Genomic DNA, 19189 nt, shown 5'->3' with positions numbered 1-19189 from the left:
TGTGAGATTCACACCAGCTCACTGCAGCCAGTGTTTTAGTTTTGTAGTTTTACCCAAACTTCCTGTTTGGCATTATAAAAACATGTAGTGGTATATGTTGAGTGTGTACCTCAGCCAGCGGAGGAGTTGTGAGGCTCTTTAAATGAAAACATCTGCAGACAGATTCAAGTTTCATTAAGTGTCATAAAACACAAAAAAATGTTAGAAAAAAAAGTTAAATGCTGCACGTGGACTTTCCAAAGCTTCCTACTTGTTCCCGTTTTAATAGTCCGACTGCAGATGGTACTCTAACAACTAGATCCAGAGTGATCGCCACTAAACGACGTGGTCTACACTTTACCTCACGGTTTTCCACATAACACAGAACTGGGAGCTTCCTGAATTATTTTAAGTCCAGTATTTTTAGCTGCGCTCCTGTGAAGCTCTAGTGTCAGTTTGTCCCATATTCAGAGTCTGTTTGACCACCGCTTTGGTCCACGACCAAAAATCTCCCAACAATTATGGGACGGGATGGATGAGCAACGCTGTGGTTTCTATGATGATGACCGGGCCTCGGGAACTGACGGTGAACGGTGTTAGTAACGTTATGTCCCGCTCAGACTGACCTGCAGCACCAACACCTGGTCAACAACATGTTGTATGTAATGTTATACACCTGTTCATTTAGCAGTTAGCATGTGTTAGCATCACATCACTTTCGTCCAACCATCCAGTGCTCCCTGACAGCAGAGCGGACACACCTTTAGTTGGTGTTTATTTGTTGTTACACTTGTTTTCTTTGACTTTGCTCAGATCAGTCGACCACGTACAAACTGAAACCTGTTAAATCACTACTTTATTTACTGAAGTGAAAATGACTACACCAGCTCAGACTGCCACTGTCTCCGCTCGAATTACATTTATTTAACCAACACTGTAAACTGCTGTTTTCACAGATCTTTGGTGTCCTTCCTGTCTTATCATTAATTAGAAGAAACATCTACTCGGGGCCGAGCTAAAGCTAAACTCCGGATTCAATATGATCATTAACCAGGAGGTCAGTAAGCCAATTAAAGTCTTCTACATGTTATAATACAATTCTCATACAGTTAAATAAACTACTGTTATAATACAGTTCAATATACTACTGTTATAATACAGTTAAATAAACTACTGCTATTATACAGTTAAATAAACTACTGTTATAATAGTTAAATAAACTACCGTTATAGTACAGTTAAATAAACTACAATTATAGTACAGTTAAATAAACTACTGTTATAGTACAGTTAAATAGACTACCGTTATCATACAGTTAAATAGACTACAATTATAGTACAGTTAAATAGACTACCGTTATCGTACAGTTAAATAGACTACCGCTATAGTACAGTTAAATAGACTACCGTTATAGTACAGTTAAATAGACTACCGTTATCATACAGTTAAATAGACTAACGCTATATTAGTTAAATAGACTACCGCTATAGTAGTTAAATAGACTACCGTTATAGTACAGTTAAATAGACTACCGCTATAGTACAGTTAAATAGACTACCGCTATAGTACAGTTAAATAGACTACCGTTATAGTACAGTTAAATAAACTACCGTTATAATACAGTTCAATAAACTACGGTTATAATAGTTAAATATCCTACTGTTATGATACAGTTCAATAAACTACTGTTATAATACAGTTAAACTAATGTTATTATAGAATATTATTAAACATATCTTCTTTCAAAATTCTGGTGATTTATTATAAACAACACGTTTATATTTGGTTGTTTATGAAATAAGAACTGAAGTTATGATAGTAACATTTCAGTGAGGACGACCTGAATAATAAAGTGTTGAAGTGAGAGGATGCTGAGTGTCTCAGTGTTCCCACAGGTGGAGAGTTTTTGCAGGTGGAGGTGGGTGGAGCAGCGTGTTCATGCAGAGACTCATGAGGGTTAAAGGGGGAGAGTGGAACTCAGGTTGTTTTCTGTTGCTACAATTTACTGATGTCCCCTGAACGCCTCTCATGGAGGGTTAAATCACAGGTGTGGGGCCTCTATTAAAAGGGCCGTCTTAAATAAATATGGAAAAACAAAGTGCATCAAACATCCCACAACAGAAAACCACTTCATACCTAAAGAACAATGACCAAAGAATAATGTAAAAATAAAGTGAAAATAAGAATTAATCTAAAGATATGGTTCACTGTGTTAGCATGAAGCCTGGTAGATTCTTACTATAAAAACCAGCTTGTTTACCTCACCTGGCTGAAGCTCAGTGCACAGGTGGGTAATGATATTACCTGCAGTGATAAACGCCCACACACACACCTGTGCCCAGGTGGTTTGACAATGGCCAGTTGATCTGCACTTATATAGAGATCACTTCATCACCTTCACACACATTCACACAGCGATGGTGGCAGAGCTGACAGGTGAAGTGCTCACCTGCAATCGGGAGTAACTTTGGGTTCAGAGTCTTGCCCGAGGGCACTTCAGCCTGTGGAAAGGAGGAACCGGCAACCTTATGATCAACGGGCAAAACGTTGCATGGCAGCTCAGGCACCACGGGGGTGTGTGTGTGTGTGTGTGTGTGTGTGCAGACTACTTACAGTTACCTTTTCAATTATGCACATGTACCAAACATGACATTATTATTGGTCGGATGCACCTCCATAATAAAACGGTACCTGTCATGTCGGCTGTGTGTGACCACAACAGTTTGTCAATCAGATGAAGCCCAAAGACTCAAAGGTCACACATTAACACATTATCCTGAAGCTGCATGTGTTTGATCCAGATTCTCTGAATAAAAAAACCCCCAACAGAACCAGTTCTTATTAAAATTGTTCATGACTTTAAATCAAGTATTAACCATCAGTGACATCATCGTCGGTTTGTGAACGTTACGAATCCTCCAGTTCAGATTCTGTCGTCACCATCTTTGCTAGTTCGGAGCAGTTTGGAGCAGGAAGTGACCATATTTGGGCGAGCTGGGGGAGGAGCCAGCGGTGGATCTAACTGATCTGATTGGAAACCTGACGATACTACGCCCCGCCCACCGATAGCTGTAACCTGACTGCACCACAGGCCTGTCAATCAAACAGACACGCCCCCAAAAACAGGTATTTTTGAATCTTCTTTTCTAATGAATGAGGGATTATTTTCAGATGGACCTCCAGAAAACTAATAAGAAGGAGTGACTTTAGCTAACAACACCGAGATAACTGATGGACACATTTTATTCACTTTGGATTTGATGAGAGAAGTTGAATGGGAGTCTATGGAGCCGGAGGCTTTTTGGAGCCGACCTCTAGTGGCACTCGCTGGTATTGCAGCTGAAGACACTTCTGCACCGGCTTCATTTTTCAGACCTGGAAGCTACAAACACTTTCATACACAGTGAATACTTTGAATACAACATGAAATAAGTGGTTGATTTGACCATGACATCACATCCAGATTAATGTGATTGGAAGCCTCCATATTCCAGTTAATAATTCTGCAGAGGTCAAACACAGGTGGATCTACTGAGGAGCCTTCAGGACATCCCATAATAACCTCTCTCAGAGAGGTTGGTCCTGATCTGACGGTTGTTAGTTTGAAGTGTGTAGAAGTGCAACTATATCTGTTAAAAACACACACAGGTGAGTGAGTCAACACAAAGAACAGAGTGTGTACATCTCACACCGACAACAGGTCCTGTTCATTAAAGCTTACCATGTTACACGCGCGTACACACACACACACACACACACACACACACTCTCTCTCTGTTGCCAGGCGAGGCCTAGTCAGGTTCAATGTGACACCCAGAAATAGAGTCCCAGTGAGGACAGGTGGAGGGGCCACATGCACCCCCCCCCCCCCCCCCCCCCCCTCCCCAGACCACCAGCGCACACACACACTGAAGGAAGTCCACCTGACAGACCTGAACAGGAAGTGGGCATAACGACTACCACACATGGTCTGACTGTTGTGTAGTTTGCGTTAAATCCAACTTGTGTGTGTGTGTGTGTGAGAGACGTCCGTGTTGTATGTCAGAGCAGTAAACACTGAACTTCACACACTGACGGACGCTCATCCACCACACCTGCCTTCAGAGTGACGCTGAACAATTTGAATCTCATATTACTTTCACACATTTCACACCTGAACTCATGGAGACGTCCCCCAGAGGTGTCAAACGGACCGGACCGGACTGAGTCGAACTGAGCTACAAAAGTCCAACTGTTGAACAAACTGCTGGCGTTCATAGAATGACAATAATTCAGCCTTCTTTGATCGACTTGAATTTGTCCAGTTTTCTGCTGGTGAACGCCGTTGAGCCGTCAGGAGTCAGACACTCATCGTCTCCTCCGGTCATTCCCGCTGGTCCTGTTCTTGACCCGAGTGACTGTGAGACCGTTATAATGATGGAGATGTCCTCACGGAGCTGGACAGGGAGAGACACTCAGACAAAACTCAAAACTAGAATTTAAAATCAAATTAAATGAAAATATTCATTGTAATGTAGCAGCTCTCTGTTTTAAACCGGCCGACGGTTGACAAAATGACTTCATCACTTCTCATGTCTCCTCTCGCAGGACTCATCGCTTCTCTACACTTGTGCAACGCCATGTTTTGCAGGTTTTCTTCATGTTTCAATGGCAGAGATTATTATTTGGTTACTTCAGATCAACAGGTCTTAACCTGGGTCCGTCCCAGCAGGGTGCCAGCAGGGTCCCAGGGGTGCCACGGAGGGAACGCTGCTAAAACAAGTTGACATACAATAGTCCAGTCCAGGGAAGGTCAATATTTACACACACACACACACACACACACACGCAGAAGACAAACTTGTAGAAATGTGACATGCCTCTGGTCTTCTCAGTTTTACACGTGGTTATCAACATGGTTGATTTTAATTCGTTGCGTACAATAAAAAGTATTAAATTAAAATCAGCCCGTCGTCCCCTCCACTGTCCAGCAGCAGAGGGAAGACGGGGAGGACAGAAGAGGACAGAGGACGAGTCCACACACTGTCGGCCAGTTTAATGTAAATTACATTTTTAAATTGCAAACTAAGGTGTTATGAATTCCTGAACTTTGTGTTGATCCCCCTAAAAAAAGTCTGGGCATCTTCGAATATTAAGAACTTAACTGCAGGTCCACTAACCGGGCCGAACTGGTTCCGGTCTGGTTCCAGAATCTAATTTCCATCCAAACTAATTTTGGAACCAAAAAAATTGGTTCTTGTTGTGGAACTACAAAATATTAAGACTCCTACTGGACACCGTCACCGTAAACACACCATGAAGTCATGCTGAAATGTTTCAAGGTCGGTTTTACGGAACACATCCCGTCACTGAACCTCAGCAGAACCCGTCGGCGCCGCTCGGATTCGGTCGTATCGCTCTCGGCGTGTGACTGACTCTCTACAGTTCTCATCTTCAACACATTTTTCTGGCTTTTCGTTCCACCGACTGATTCACTGTTTTCACTGCTTCCACGTAAACGGATGGTTTTTCACCTGAGAGTTCAACCGCTCTTAGCTCTTCACCTTCCAGCTGCTTACCGTGATTATTCTCACTGAAACCCCCCCCCCCCTCCCCCTCACACAGTTCACTGATCCGGCGCAGTGCAGAGCCCAACCCTGTCAAACCCTGCTGGAATCAGTCAATAACCTGAGCCTGAACTGATGTGAGTCTGACGGTTCAGGTTAGGAATTACAGACTCGAGTGTTCACATATTTAATGATGAGGCTGCAGCGGGCCGAACCAGGTCCACGGAAAAACCTTCAAGGAGAACTCCCAGGACAGTCTGATGTGGACGGGTTCCTCAGCACCACGGAGGCCTCACAGGAGGTTCTGTCCGGGTCTCTGAGCAGCACCGCCAGCCTCCCTCAGCAGAGAACATCCATCACCGCCGACACCGCTCAGCTCTCCTCTTACGGTTCATCTTTTACCAAAATAAAGCTGCTTTAACTCCACAGACGTGTTTTTTTTTTTATCCGACTGCAGCTGATGAAGGTTCATGTGAAGCGACAGCCGTCCTCCGTGTTCGCTGAGTCACTTTCATACATCACCTTCTTCAACGTTGGGACATCACTTTGTCATGAAACGTTTCAAACTGAGCTCCAATAAAACAAGTTGCATGAATGTCTCCGTGGACTTTTGGACGTCAGGTGACATTGACCTGCTGTCACTCAGCCTCACCGTCCTCCAATCACAGCGCGGTGAAGACACGACACCGTGTTCCTCCTGCAGATGAGGAGGAGCTGCTGAAATACTGTGAGTGTCTTAACTCAGAGTCATGATACCGCAGGGTTTGAGGGGAAAACACCGAATTCAACATTCGTCACCTGTTGCTGCATCCTGGGGAGAAACGAGCTGAACGGAGGAAAAGAAAAGATGTTGCTAAGAGCTGCAGAAGCCCAGCAGTGGCGAGGACAAAGAGGTTTATCATTCAGTCATCCAAACACTTCCTGTCGGAGGTCTCCTGGAACAGAAACTCTGAAGCCTCGGTTCCAGCAGGAAGGTTTAGTCAGAGCACCAGCTGTCATCTGCCTGCCGTAGCATGCTAGCAGGGTTAGCATGCTAGCAGGATTAGCCTTTAAAGCTGCAGACTTCGTTTGGTGGTTGCGATATCTCAACTCCCACTAATGGCTACTTTTTTAAAATTTAATTATGAAAACGTTGCACATGTCCCGTTTCCAACCCGACAGCCTCCAGTTCCGCCGGCTGGTTTTTATTGACGGTATCCCAGAATTTAAACGTCTTCACGGCTACAGAAAGAATGTATGGCCAACGACCGACTTCTGAATGTGAATTAGTAGTTTTCTCTACTAATGTGAACTATGAGCCTCCAGGAACACGGAGATCAGCTGCTGCTGGTTTATTGGAGGTTCAGCAGCTTCTGTCGGTTCTGCTCTGAAGCTGTGGAACAAACTAGCTGTTAGATATCAGCTCAGTTCATACTTTTAAAAGAAAGCTCAAAACATATCTCTTCACTTTAGCCTTTAACTCTTACTCTTGAAGCTCTCTTGCGGCTTTAAAATGCATATTGCTTTATTTTTTATTGTAACTCCATGTGTGTTTAATTTTATGCATTCTATCTGTTTCTTATGCATCTCATTTCTTTTATATATTTTCAAATCTTACTTTATATCTGTTTATATGTGAAACACTGTAATTTTCTTGCTGTGAAGCACTTTGAGCTGCATTTCTTGTATGAAAGGTGCTGAACAAATACAGTTTATTATTAGTATTATTATTAATGTAAAAAAACAACAACTGCAGTCTGTTGAACGGAGCTGGATTCGAAGCATTTATGTTAGTTTAAAAGCAGGTGGAGCACAAACGTGTTCGACCAGGTGAAGACGTGGTTCCTCTGTGAACTCTGATCAACCAATCAAAGGACCGACTGTAATGACAAACACAGATCAGCTGTAACCAGGCATCAGGTTGTGCGACCCGTTGGACGCTAAGAACGCCGTCACAGGTCAGAAACGAGTCCGACGTCGTCACCATGACAACACGCACGAAAAGTAATACGCTGCAGTTTATCTGCTGATCGCTGGTGTCGACGACATCCATGATATTTAAGAGTTGTAATATCGTGTCATTGAAACGCATCCAATAATATAATGAACATCCAAAGCCAGTATCTCTATGGTTACCACGTCAACACTGTAGGGGGGCGCTGTTGCTCTTGTACATGGTTGCTATGCACTTTTAGACTGACAAACAAGAAAACTCCCAAAACAGCATGTTTTATTAAAAATAAACATGTTCACCCGAGTATTAGACCTTTTTAGTTTGATGAGGGCAGCGGTGGCTCAGACGGTCGAGCAGGTTGCCCACTAATAGTAAGGTTGGGGGTTAAATCCCCAGTTCCTCCGGCCCACAGGCCAGAGTGTCCTTGGGCAAGACACTGAACCCTCCATGTGTGTGTGTGTGTGTGTGTGTGTGTGTGTGTGTGTGGCAGATTAAAATTAAAATAAATCCAGTAACTAAAACAATATCATACTTCTAGATTGTGATCAATTCAGTGAGACATTGATGTAATCTTAATTAGTTCTAATCAGATAATTGTGGGTAAATATTAGACACCAGTTATTATTAAAATCAAAGAATTTTATACATATTTAGTATATATATATGAATATTTTCTGAACTTAAAGACCAAACTTGTGACGTAGCTTTACATGAATATAATATAGATGTGCTGTCAAAATAAGAGCTTTAAATCCTGTTTGAATAAACTATATGTACAGAAACTCACAGCTTGAAGTCTGGATGAACTCTATTCAACACTAACTGTACCATCACACTGATGCAGGAAGTGGGATGATTGACAGCCTCATTTTCATCATAAAACCACATTCCCCATAAACCCTTTTACTTTTTTTTTTTTTTTTTTCCCAGTCAAGCTGCATTTGGTTTGTTTTGATGATGAGGAGAGGATGAAGAGCTGCTGACTGAACATGAGGAGTTATGTTGTTGAAGAGGCAGCTTTTATTTTGAAAAGTGTGCCTTAACACCATCATGGGAGAACTTTAATGTGGAGGAAACACAGGAACTTTGTATAAATCTGGTTCAGACTGGTTAAATCTGAATTTATTATTGTGCTTCCAAGATTGTGATTTTTCTGAAAGGACTGATAATTTCGAGCTGCATATGGAGGATCGTCAGGAAAAGAACTTCACAATAAATCTACAGTTTATGGGTGAAATCAGGCCTCTTAGAATAATGTGCTCTGACATGTGAATCAAAGATGGATCTGTTTGGTGGTTCAGGGAGAACTTCAGCCCAGCGGACTTCCTCCTGATCCAAACCATCGGTATCATATCGGCCTCGTATGACTGAACGTAAAGACAAGAGGAAAAAAAAAAAAAAACAGCAGTGTTCCTGACGACTTCTGAAATCATCCTACCAGTCGACAGAGTTTAGAAACCGGTGTGTGTGTGTGTGTGTGTGTGTGTGTGTGTGCTGCCGGTCCTGGGGATGGTTCCGACCGGCAGACGTACTGGACCTGGTGTCAGTGAGACGAGGTGTTAGACAAAAGGTCTGCCGTCCTCACGGATCTGATTCACAACATCATACTGGATATTAATGTCCACTTCCGAACTAAGTGATTCATAACCTCGGGCGGTACTGCAAAGCATTATGGGATATGTTGTTGACACCACAATGTAGAGGATGTCACAGTGTCTTTAAATATCAATCGGTTATTTTGAATGAACTTCAATGGAGGTGCTGCTGCTGCTGTGAATGGATCAGAACAATGGTACCGGCAGCACCGATGGACAAACATTAATTTCTATAAGATTTCATGCTGAAGGATTTTTATACTGGTTAGTCTAGTACACTCAAGAAATAAGCAGTATTCAGGACCTGTGTGGCTCTCCGGACCTGGATCAGAGGTCCAAGTCCACAGGAAGCACAAGAACCGGAACCGTGGCGGGATTTTAAGAAAGAATGAATGAAAACAATGAAGTACATCATCCACGGTTCATTTTTCAGACTCATCACAAGAAAAAACTTCAACCAGGCAGGTGGGGCGTGGATGGGTGGGGAGGGAGCGTGCACGCGTGTGTGTGTGTGTGTGTGTGTGTGTGTGTGTGTAACATCTGTGACAAACCTCCTTATTTCAATAGTCAACAATGTCAGAGCACATCACACCGACAGAAAGAAAAGAGGAGCACACAGAAAGATGTCAAGTCACGGTTCCTCCAGATGTGCATGAGCAGCGCCTCCTGCTCGTCCCGGTGCCCGACTGGGAGCAGCCATCTCCCGGCAGCAGAGCGCCCGTGTGCCTCCACTCCAGGGCAGGGTAGGGGCTGGGGCTGCTGCGGTAGCTAAGCTAGCGGCTAGTGTTAGCTGCCGTAGCGGATGAAATGCTGCAGGTCCGCCGAGGACAGTCCGGGCTGCTGGGACACCTGCAGCCCTGCAGCCGTCGCCATCCCGCACGGAACACCGCATTAAAACCCACATATGCTGCCGGTATATCGATAAGTTTCGATCACGGATCAGCACATTCATTCATCTCCCGTCCCTCCCCCGTTTTGCTCCGCCGGTGTCCCCAGCCCCTTTCTACCGGCCGCCTTGAATAAAGTGAAGGCAGGTCACATAAGCGCCGTCACTGAAACCACCGCCTCACCCCTCCACATAGAACCCACAGTGACTGCATGAAGTACCGGCCCGATTCTGACCACCTCATCCCGGCAGATGGTGAGCTGTCAGACACGACGCCGTCACCAGGTAGAGCAGAAGGGCAGCGGGTCGGTGACGAGCCGTCGTTCAATGCACCTCGAACATACCGAGAAACGCCAGCAAGGCGGAACCGTTTAGTATAATCCATTGTCCGGCAACGCCGTGAACCGGCCCGGTTCACCGGAGTCAGCCTGTCGCCCCGTTAGCCAGCGGCGACAGAGGCATGGTGGCACGAGGCCGGGTGGCACACGGGCGACAGGCGGAACATTAATCTACCGAGTGGCGTTAACGGTGACCGACCTGCAGGCATCCGGCACATGTACCGACCGACCGGCGGCGGCTCTTCCTCGTTTCATGCAGGAATAAAAGACAACCGGCTCGTTCTTACCTCAGGCGGTGTGTCGAACCAGGTTCCGCGTAGCAGCCATGTTCGGAACCCCTATCTCCCTTCGTCCACACGAACCGAGCCCCCTCCCCCGGGTCAGCCGTCCCTCTTCAAACAGCACAAATCCAAAATGCTGGAATGCAGAATTATTGTCCGATAAAATCCCGGTGATGTTAGTTCCCAGTAGAACTGCGGGGGTCCAGTCTCCGGTGCTCCGGTGCTCCGGGAGCGGAGCTGTCGATGGGAGTGATTGCCGGCGCGGCACAGCTAGCCGTGCCTAAGGGGAGGTGAGCAGCCCGCCGCCTCAACCCCGGACACCTCCAACTCAATTCAGAGAACTTAATGTACTGGATGGAGATTTATTCTCGGATGTACAAGAGGTCCCGCGCGGCTGCAGAGGTGGGGTGAGGGTGGGAGTCCGGAGAAGCGATCCCGTCCGCTTTTAATTAATTTAAAGGCAAGAAGCTAACATTAGCTAGCTAGTAGCTAGCATGCTAGCCGTCTAATAAAACTTAGCCATTGGAGGGAAGACAGTCCGCAAACTGCAGGCTGCTCGGCGGCACCGGCCCACCGGGGGACCGAACATGCAAACCGCTGTGGGGGTGGAAAAAAAAGCCCCGTGTTTGAAGCAGGCTCGGCTACAGCTAGCTCTGCGCTGGCCAGCCCCTCTGTGATGTTAATATCGGTCAAAGGAGAGGGGCTGCATTGAGCGCGCGCTCCCGACGCCAGGCGAGCACGGCCCGGCGCGCGCCAGACGAACTCCCCACAAAATGGCTGCCAAAACAAATCCGCCGCGGACGGTCACTCCAATTTACCCCAAATCACTCTTTTAAAACGGAAGATTATGACGACGCTACACCGTCCGGATGAATGCAAGTCCAGACGCAGTCTAGTGTCGAAGCTCGGAGATAAAGGTGCCGGGTTAACACCGAACCGGGTTACGTCTTTACATCTAAACCAACAGTCAGATGGACTCCCGCTGCCAGAGTGCAGCATATAATCCCTGTTTTACCGACAGGAGAGTCTGGCCATCATCTCGGTGCAGGTCCAACACACAGACGGACCGAGTCACCGTGCAGGACCTGAACTGACAGTCCGGCCCGGATGTGAGCCCGAACCAGAGTGCAGTGCTGCTGAAACAGTTCATCACATTATAAACCAATCAAAAACGAGAAATCCTTTATTAAAACAAAGGCGCCAGTTAGTAAAAATACACATGAACTGGTTCAAGCACACGTTGTAGGAAACAAGTCTACAAGCATCCTGCTGACATGAAGTCACCCTCATATCACATCACAGTCAGAACCGCTTCTCTATATCCATCTGCACACTCCGGTCCAGTAAAGACAGAAAAGTGGGTCTTCACATGATCTCCACAAGTACACACAACATATGAAGCACATCATACTGACAGGTCACATACAGGCTGAAAGGAAGCTTTCAGCAGAATAAAATAATAAAAAAAAAAAATTAAAAAAAAAGGAGGGAACACAGGAGCCAAACATGTATGAAAATAAAAGCACTGTCCAGAGGTCTCCATCAAACCATGTTTCAGTCCAGCTTTTTTTTTTTTTTTTTTTTTAGATAAATGGTTTCTAATATCTGTTGAAGTCGTCCTCGGTAAAGAAACGGACGTCACGCTGCCACGCTGAGAAGGAACCTGTAGACGGCCAGGAGGAGAAGGTGGTTGGAAATGGAAATTGTTTGTCTGATCTTTCATCCACGCCTCATTTCTTTCCTTTGGGTGGAGGTCTGAGGAGAGAGAGAGAGAGAGAAGGTTAATACCAAGCTGAGTGCTGGTTCTGTGGGTCCAACACCACGGTGGAACATCTGGAGAGAACGGGGATCATTTTTCACAGTCTGACTTTATTTTGAAGAGCTACAGGGCTGAGATGCATAAAAAAGGGTGCAAGTAAAAATGTGACGGATTTCGAACACCTGGTTGATCTGGACATGTTTGAAGAATCACTGAACTCGCATCCTACAAAATGACCAAAGCGACAACATTTTCATAACTAGAAAGAAGTTCAATGATGAAAATAAAACTTAAAAAAAAAGAGAAAAATGATTGTCTTTTGTGCATTTGTTGGTTTAGACGTGAACTTTTAACAAATGTATAAACGTTTATTCTGAGGTTTATTTTGGACCGGGGACGCTGACTTGTAATAGAAGTCCTTCATGAGAAAGAGACTCAGGTTCTGAGTCCGGGTTGGCGTCCTCATCAGCGTTGTTACTCCGATATCAACCAAAAACGAGATCTTTTATTTTAGGTCATATGTAATATTTAATTCTTCTCACGGTCCACCAGATGGCGCTGTTTGACCCGATCACTGCAGCTGCCATGTTACGTTCAACCAGAGAAACCCGGAGCTGCAGAACTAAAACTATTAAACACATCGAAGTGTGACGGCCACCAACAGGACGCATATTAAAAACAAACAGCAAAGATTGGAATGAAATTATTTTTTATAAAGACGAGCAGAAGTTTTGAGTTTTCAAAGAAGTTGTCAGATATTCTTGACTTGAAGCCAAAGAAAAAAGATTATAAATTATAACATGGACTGATAAAATAAACCCACAACGACATTAATAAAGGACGAACTTTGACCTGAAACTTCAGAGAATCCGCCGTAAACGTGTCGATGCCAGAAATCTTGTTCTTTTGCACATCTCACACCTCCCTCTTTCCCGGTATTCATCGTAAAGGAAGTTCATCCTCATGTAATCCATTATTTCCTCTCTATCCGTCCTTCAGATTTAAACGAGGAGAGTCATTACCTGTAGATGCCGACCACCACCGCGTGGTCCCTCTCGTATGGCTCCAGTGTGAGCTGCTCCTGCGGCTTCATGTTCTCAGAACTCATCTTCTTCACCTCGGCGGCAAACACAGCCTCCGGGGCTGCTGTGGAGTCTATACAGTTGGCCTAGAAGAAGAAGAAGAAACTCATGAACAAACACACAAAGACCTATAAACTGTGGACTTTGAGAAGGAACAGCGAACTGTTCAGGAAGTTGTTCTTCAATATCAAGATCCTACCCGGTGCCCTCAGAGAGGAACCAGGACCTTTATGGGTCTGAACTGGAGGACATTGACCGATCCTTTGATCTTTGGCCCTCTGATCACCCGGCAGCATCATGCAGCCGTGATCTGATCGCAGCGGACCGGCTTTAAGTCTGAGTGCTTTAACACGTCACTTCACATACATTGAGATTGGACCCTAACAGCCTGGCTTGTGTATGCAAATCAACATCACGTAAACATAAAAGTAAATAAACATGTGAAAAAGTAGACATTTTAATCCTCCGTCAGTCAGAAATGTATTTCACGTTTGTAAATGTCTTGACACTCGAGGTTGTAATTTCTAACCTGAACCGTCAGACTCGACCCAATCAAGTCGGTTCAAATCACTGAATTATTCCAATGGGTTTGAGAGGTTCGGGCTCTGCGCTGCAGTGGGTCAAGGAACTGTGCGAGAGGGCAGAGCCCTTCAACAGCTGTAGGACTGATGCGTGTCAGACATTACAGAAAAATTAGACTAAATAAACAAAACAATAAATAAATCCAGATGTGACCAGGGGAGGACCTAACTGAGAACACCATGCCCCACCGACCTAAAGCAGAAATCTGACTACACTCCAGACCTGTCAATCAAAAAGCCCCACCCCCAAATATATGTGTTTGAGTCCTAATATGTAATGTATGCTGGAATTATTTCCAGATGGAGGGAGTTTCTCTAATGACACCATGACTTGTGTAAAACATTTACTGACTGTGTTTCAGGAGAGAACTTGATCCTTTTTTTTTTTCTCTTTTTTTTTTTTAAATGGGAGTCTGTTGGAGCCTCTAGTGGCCCTGAGTGGTACTACAATTCCAGACACTTCACTGGCTTCACAGCTTTATACACCATGTATATTAGAATTATATATAATTGCACCTTTAAAGTTTTCATGTGATGGCATATTTTTTGTGACAAACAAAAATGAAGACAAAAAAACCTAACAAAAACCAAAGCGTAACAAAGAGTATTAGTGTGGTGTAGGTACAGTAGCAGTAACATGTTGGTTAACTTGACGGGTGGCCGTGACGACCATTAGTTTTCCATCTGCTGAGTCAGCGTACCTTGATGGAGATGACGAAGTGTCCACCATTCCTCAGGAAGTTGTGAGCATTCAGAGCAACGATTCTGGTCTGGTCCGGCTGAGCAACATCAGCAAAGATCACATCCACCATTCCTGCAGAGGAACCAGCAACACGTCACAAGGAGAACACACACACACACACACACACACACACACACACACACACACACACACGCGCGCTTGCTGCATCTTTCATGTTAACTGTTACTGGAACCAAACATTAATGGACTAAATTCCTCCAAGGTCTCGGAGACAATCAGACAGAAGGCCTTTAATAGTTTGTTCTTTTTCAGGTCTTTTACTTTATAGACGTTTTGGGATTCATACCGATGCATTTCCTGTTACGCTCTTATTCTGAAGGACTGAAACCAGACGTAGTCCAGAAAGAAGCGGTAGAACGGAGAGATGACAAAAGACAAAGAGAAAGGTGTCGTTTCTGTTTGTTTAGCAGGTGGTTGCTATGGGAACAAGGTCGGCACATATCTGATCCCATTCTGGGAAAAATAGTCTGAAGATTGTTAAGTTTTTCATGGATGGTTAGTGGTATGAATGAGAGTTTAAGATGGCAAACTGCTGTTTCAACTTAAAAGCAGTGCCGTGCTTCAGCCTGCTGATAGGAAGGATCCGGTCCGGATGCTGAAATGTGGTTTAGTAACGTGTCTGTGCCGAGGTCCTGGACTACCTACCGACCAGCATCCTGTACTTGTGAGGGTGCCGAGCGTCTTCGATAATCGGGATGATGTTGGTGCGTTTCTTTGCCACGTTGAGGAGGTCACGGCCTGATCGATGGGAGAACTCCACGGCGTAGACCAGCCCTTCCTGTAACACCACAACAAACGTTACTGCACCGTGACCTTTCAACTACAAGAGCCACGACATTACCCATCCACCCTCAGAACAACAACCATCTAGTCTCCTCTCACTGTAGATATAATCATATACTGTCCATCTCTGATGAACCTCCTCATGTCTTCTCCATTGAGCATGTGCAGCACTCACCGGTCCAACGATGTCGGAGACGTGGGACACCGTGGTGCCCGAGGCGGCTCCCAGGTACATGACCTTGGTGCCGGGCTTGATGTGGATCTGGTCCACTCCTCCCAAGATGGCAGCAGCCAGCTTGGAGCGGAACGGGTTCCAGGCTCTGTACTCGATCTTCGACTCTCCTTCCTGATGAAGAGGAAGAGGACGAAGGTTGGACTGACACTCAGCTCGTATTTGACGTCTCACATTGTTTCAATTCAACTGATGACATCATCGCTCACCTCCACGTTGATCCTCTTCTCTCCGTACACCGATTCTCCCACCACCATGTTCTTGGTCACCAGGGCGTCCTCCTTCCCCCGGCAGATGAACACTCCTGACACACACACACACACACACACACACACACACACACATTAGTCACCATCTTCTCCACTGCAGGTTTTATTCAGTCTGAATGTGGATTTGTGTTTCCTGTTGTTTTTCTGCCACTTTAAACAAAAATACTATAAAAAATACTTTTCTGCTTATGTTGTTTAATGGCAGTTGGCCAACAGCTTTCAGGTTCATTACTGCCACCTTCTGGTGGGAGTAACACATTACAACTAGGTGCTGATAAGTATGGGGCCCATAAGGAAGGATGTTCGATTTTCTATGTTTTAATGACTATGTCATATTCAAAATGAATGGCTCAGCTTTCTTTGGATTTACATGACGACATCTCTTGAGTTGTAACATTGATGTCGTTGCATTACAACAGAGAATATGAACACAACCTACAATAAACAAACTCTGAACCCACGAAAAAGGAATTAAATCGGAGCTGCAGAGACTGAAAACAAACCTTCATGTCTGTGTGGCTCGATCAGGACTTTCCTCCCGGCTCCGAAGCCTCCCCTTCCCCCCCGGCCTCCTCCTCTCCCTCTCGGGGCTCCTCTGCCGCCCCCTCGGCCCCTGAATCCTCCCCCATCTGGAGACTGGAATCCTCCACCTGCAGAACAGGTGCATGTTAATAGAAGCACCGTTTCACCTCCTTCTCTCACCGATTAGTCAATCAATGAGGATGCACATTCAGCGATCAGACGACCGGCGTCTCACCTCTTCCTCCTCTGAACCCTCCTCGTCCCCGGTCGCCGAACCCTCCTCGTCCTCCCCGGTCGCCGAACCCTCCTCGTCCTCCGCGGTCGCCGAACCCTCCTCTACTTCCACCCCGTCCTCGTCCTCCTCCTCTGTCCCCGCGAGGACTGAAACCTGAAACAAGACAAGAGGCATGTAAAAACGTGTGGAGCTCAACAGAACCACAACACGAAGCTCAGAGAGACGGGCTGCTGCAGACCAGAGACCTCCGGCGGTGGAAGAGCTCCGCCCCCTCACACAGTTCACTGATGCACAGCAGCAGAACATAACACACTAGAATATTACTTAAATAATCTGACCCGAAACAATCGGGTCCTGACAGTTCAGGTTGTGAATTACAAACGGTCTGAAATGGTTTTCAGACTAGTGATTGACTAATATGGCTTTTACAGGGCCGATTCCCATTATTGGTAATCAGAGACCGATATACATTTGCAGTAAAAATACAAATCTTTGTCAAAATTTTGAATAACAAATCCTAAGGGGAGCACAGGGACTTTTAATTAATTAATTTTATCAGCAATTGAATGAAAGAAATACCGATAATCATGAAAATGCTAGATAGATTTAAAAAGAGCGGGAAAGTGAGATCCAATCACAGGTGGTCACTGGAGTAGAGACGAGCAACAACATCAGGTATGAACCGGGTCATTGCTTCAGATCCAGATGTTGCTGCAGAGAAGTTCCAGATTGTAAAAGGTTTATGTTTCACACACAACCAGTTTAGATCAGAGTGACACATTCAGGATATGAACACAGCACAGTCAGTCCTTCTGTAAATCACTGATGGAGCTGAAACACAATGTTTGAATTCTGGAGGTAAGTGTGAAGTCACCGTGACCTTTGACCCCAACGCCCAGTCCTTTCATCTTTGTGTTCAGCCTGCCAGCAAATCAGATTTTCTTTCTAAAATCAGATCTTTATGACAGACTGGCCACACTGTTATTGGAACGTGAACAGCTCGGATTTGGCGTCTCCAGACATCACCAATCTATCTGCGTGGGTTGCCACGGTAACGACGTATCAGGGATTGCTATTTTCAAGCAAAACTACAATTTTTAAATTTCTTTGAATTTGGCTGCAGCGGGGAACAACGCGTCCTCCACAGCGCCCCCTGAAGGCCGTCAGACATAAGGAAAGATCGTCTTCTGTTTGTTATCGGACAACATGAGAAACTTCGAGGCTACTCTCAGATCAGTGCCGGCTCCTCTGCAGCCGTGTGTCCGACACCAGAACATCCAGGCCCAGATTAACCCGCCTCACTGATCCCGGGATTACTCCAGAACACGGCGGGCACACAGCTGGACTCGGCCCGCTTTAAGAGTACACACGGGGACATGCAGTCCACCACTCAGGCCTTTAACTTGTAAAACAGAAAAATAATACTTTTTGAGACGAGGACCACCGAACCGCTAAATTTGGTCAACACAAAACACACGAGCGCGGTTAGCACGAGCTGTGGTTCACCTCGGAGCCTCGTGGCAAAAAGAAAAGCAGCTCGAAACAGTCCCGAACGAGACTAACGACGAATTCCTGAGCGAAACACGGTTCTGTCCCCGCGGCAATACACCGCTGAGTGGATCGGGCTGCACGGAGCCTCGAGCGGCGTCTCAGCACGTGCTGACCGGACGGAGGACAACACGGGGCGCCGCCGCCGCTGGTCGGTTCTCTGGTCAGAGACACTCTCTCCACTCACACACATCATTAACGTTAACATCACATATGTCTGAGGAGTTTCCGACACTAACAACGAAATGTTCACGTGGCTGGCGGCAGTTCGGCGGTGATGTTCACTGAGCAGCATGGCGGTGTAGGCCAGGCACACGTAAACACTTCCATCCCAAAATATCGATCAAATGTACCGACTAACGGGCCCTGAACACGGTCACAGACACACACAGTGTACCCCTACTGTACCTGGCCTCATGTCGTCTGGAAGAACGCGGTGAATAGATGCAGTCTGCGGGACTCTGTGTTTCTGTGCGGCGGTGATCGTCTCTGGACGGACGCAGAGTGAAGCACATGTGCAGCTACTGAATTCCGACTGCTTCCTCCTCTTCCGCTTTTAAACCGTGAACTGGCGCCACCCGCTGGCCTGGAGCTGAAATACAACAGATGCGTTCATCTTCAGGTTTGGATACATGATAATCACCCATATTAACATTTAATGAAATCAAATTTGGAGTTATATTACAAGACCAAAAAGGGGAAATGCTATAAAACAGCCTAAATATTATGGCTAAACAATTCATCCACAGACGCAGATTCATTCATGTCATCTTTCTCTTCATTAATGATTTCATCAATTTTTAAATTAGTACAAACTAAACAAGCCTTGACAGTTTACAATCATATACAGAAATGTCT

At 45.5% G+C, this 19189-nt stretch overlaps 2 protein-coding genes across 2 annotated transcripts in view; both read right to left on the bottom strand.

Moving 5' to 3' along the window:
- The window catches only part of dyrk1b (dual-specificity tyrosine-(Y)-phosphorylation regulated kinase 1B), a 41343-nt gene extending 30089 nt beyond the window's left edge, over positions 1–11254 (bottom strand). Inside the window, exon 1 of the mRNA XM_069172056.1 lies at positions 10565–11254. The gene's annotated coding sequence lies outside the window, so the exon portion shown is untranslated. The remainder of the gene's footprint in view (positions 1–10564) is intronic.
- Positions 11255–11723: 469 nt separating this feature from the next.
- Positions 11724–18861, bottom strand: fbl (fibrillarin). Its single transcript, XM_069172053.1, has 9 exons — positions 18740–18861; positions 16784–16936; positions 16530–16676; positions 15967–16061; positions 15701–15871; positions 15388–15520; positions 14682–14794; positions 13340–13485; positions 11724–12313 (listed from the first exon to the last, which is right to left on the bottom strand). The coding sequence occupies exons 1-9, from the start codon at positions 18747–18749 to the stop codon at positions 12289–12291; spliced, it is 993 nt and encodes a 330-aa protein (XP_069028154.1). The 5' UTR covers positions 18750–18861; the 3' UTR covers positions 11724–12288.
- Between the last annotated feature and the right edge of the window lie 328 nt (positions 18862–19189).

The sequence above is a fragment of the Embiotoca jacksoni genome, unplaced genomic scaffold, assembly GCF_022577435.1.
Source record: "Embiotoca jacksoni isolate LCO1_2020_lvr unplaced genomic scaffold, fEmbJac1.0.p SCAF_50, whole genome shotgun sequence".
Taxonomy (NCBI): Eukaryota; Metazoa; Chordata; class Actinopteri; family Embiotocidae; genus Embiotoca; species Embiotoca jacksoni.
Note: the sequence above shows the minus strand (reverse complement) of the source record. Positions and strands in the feature narration are given on the sequence as shown.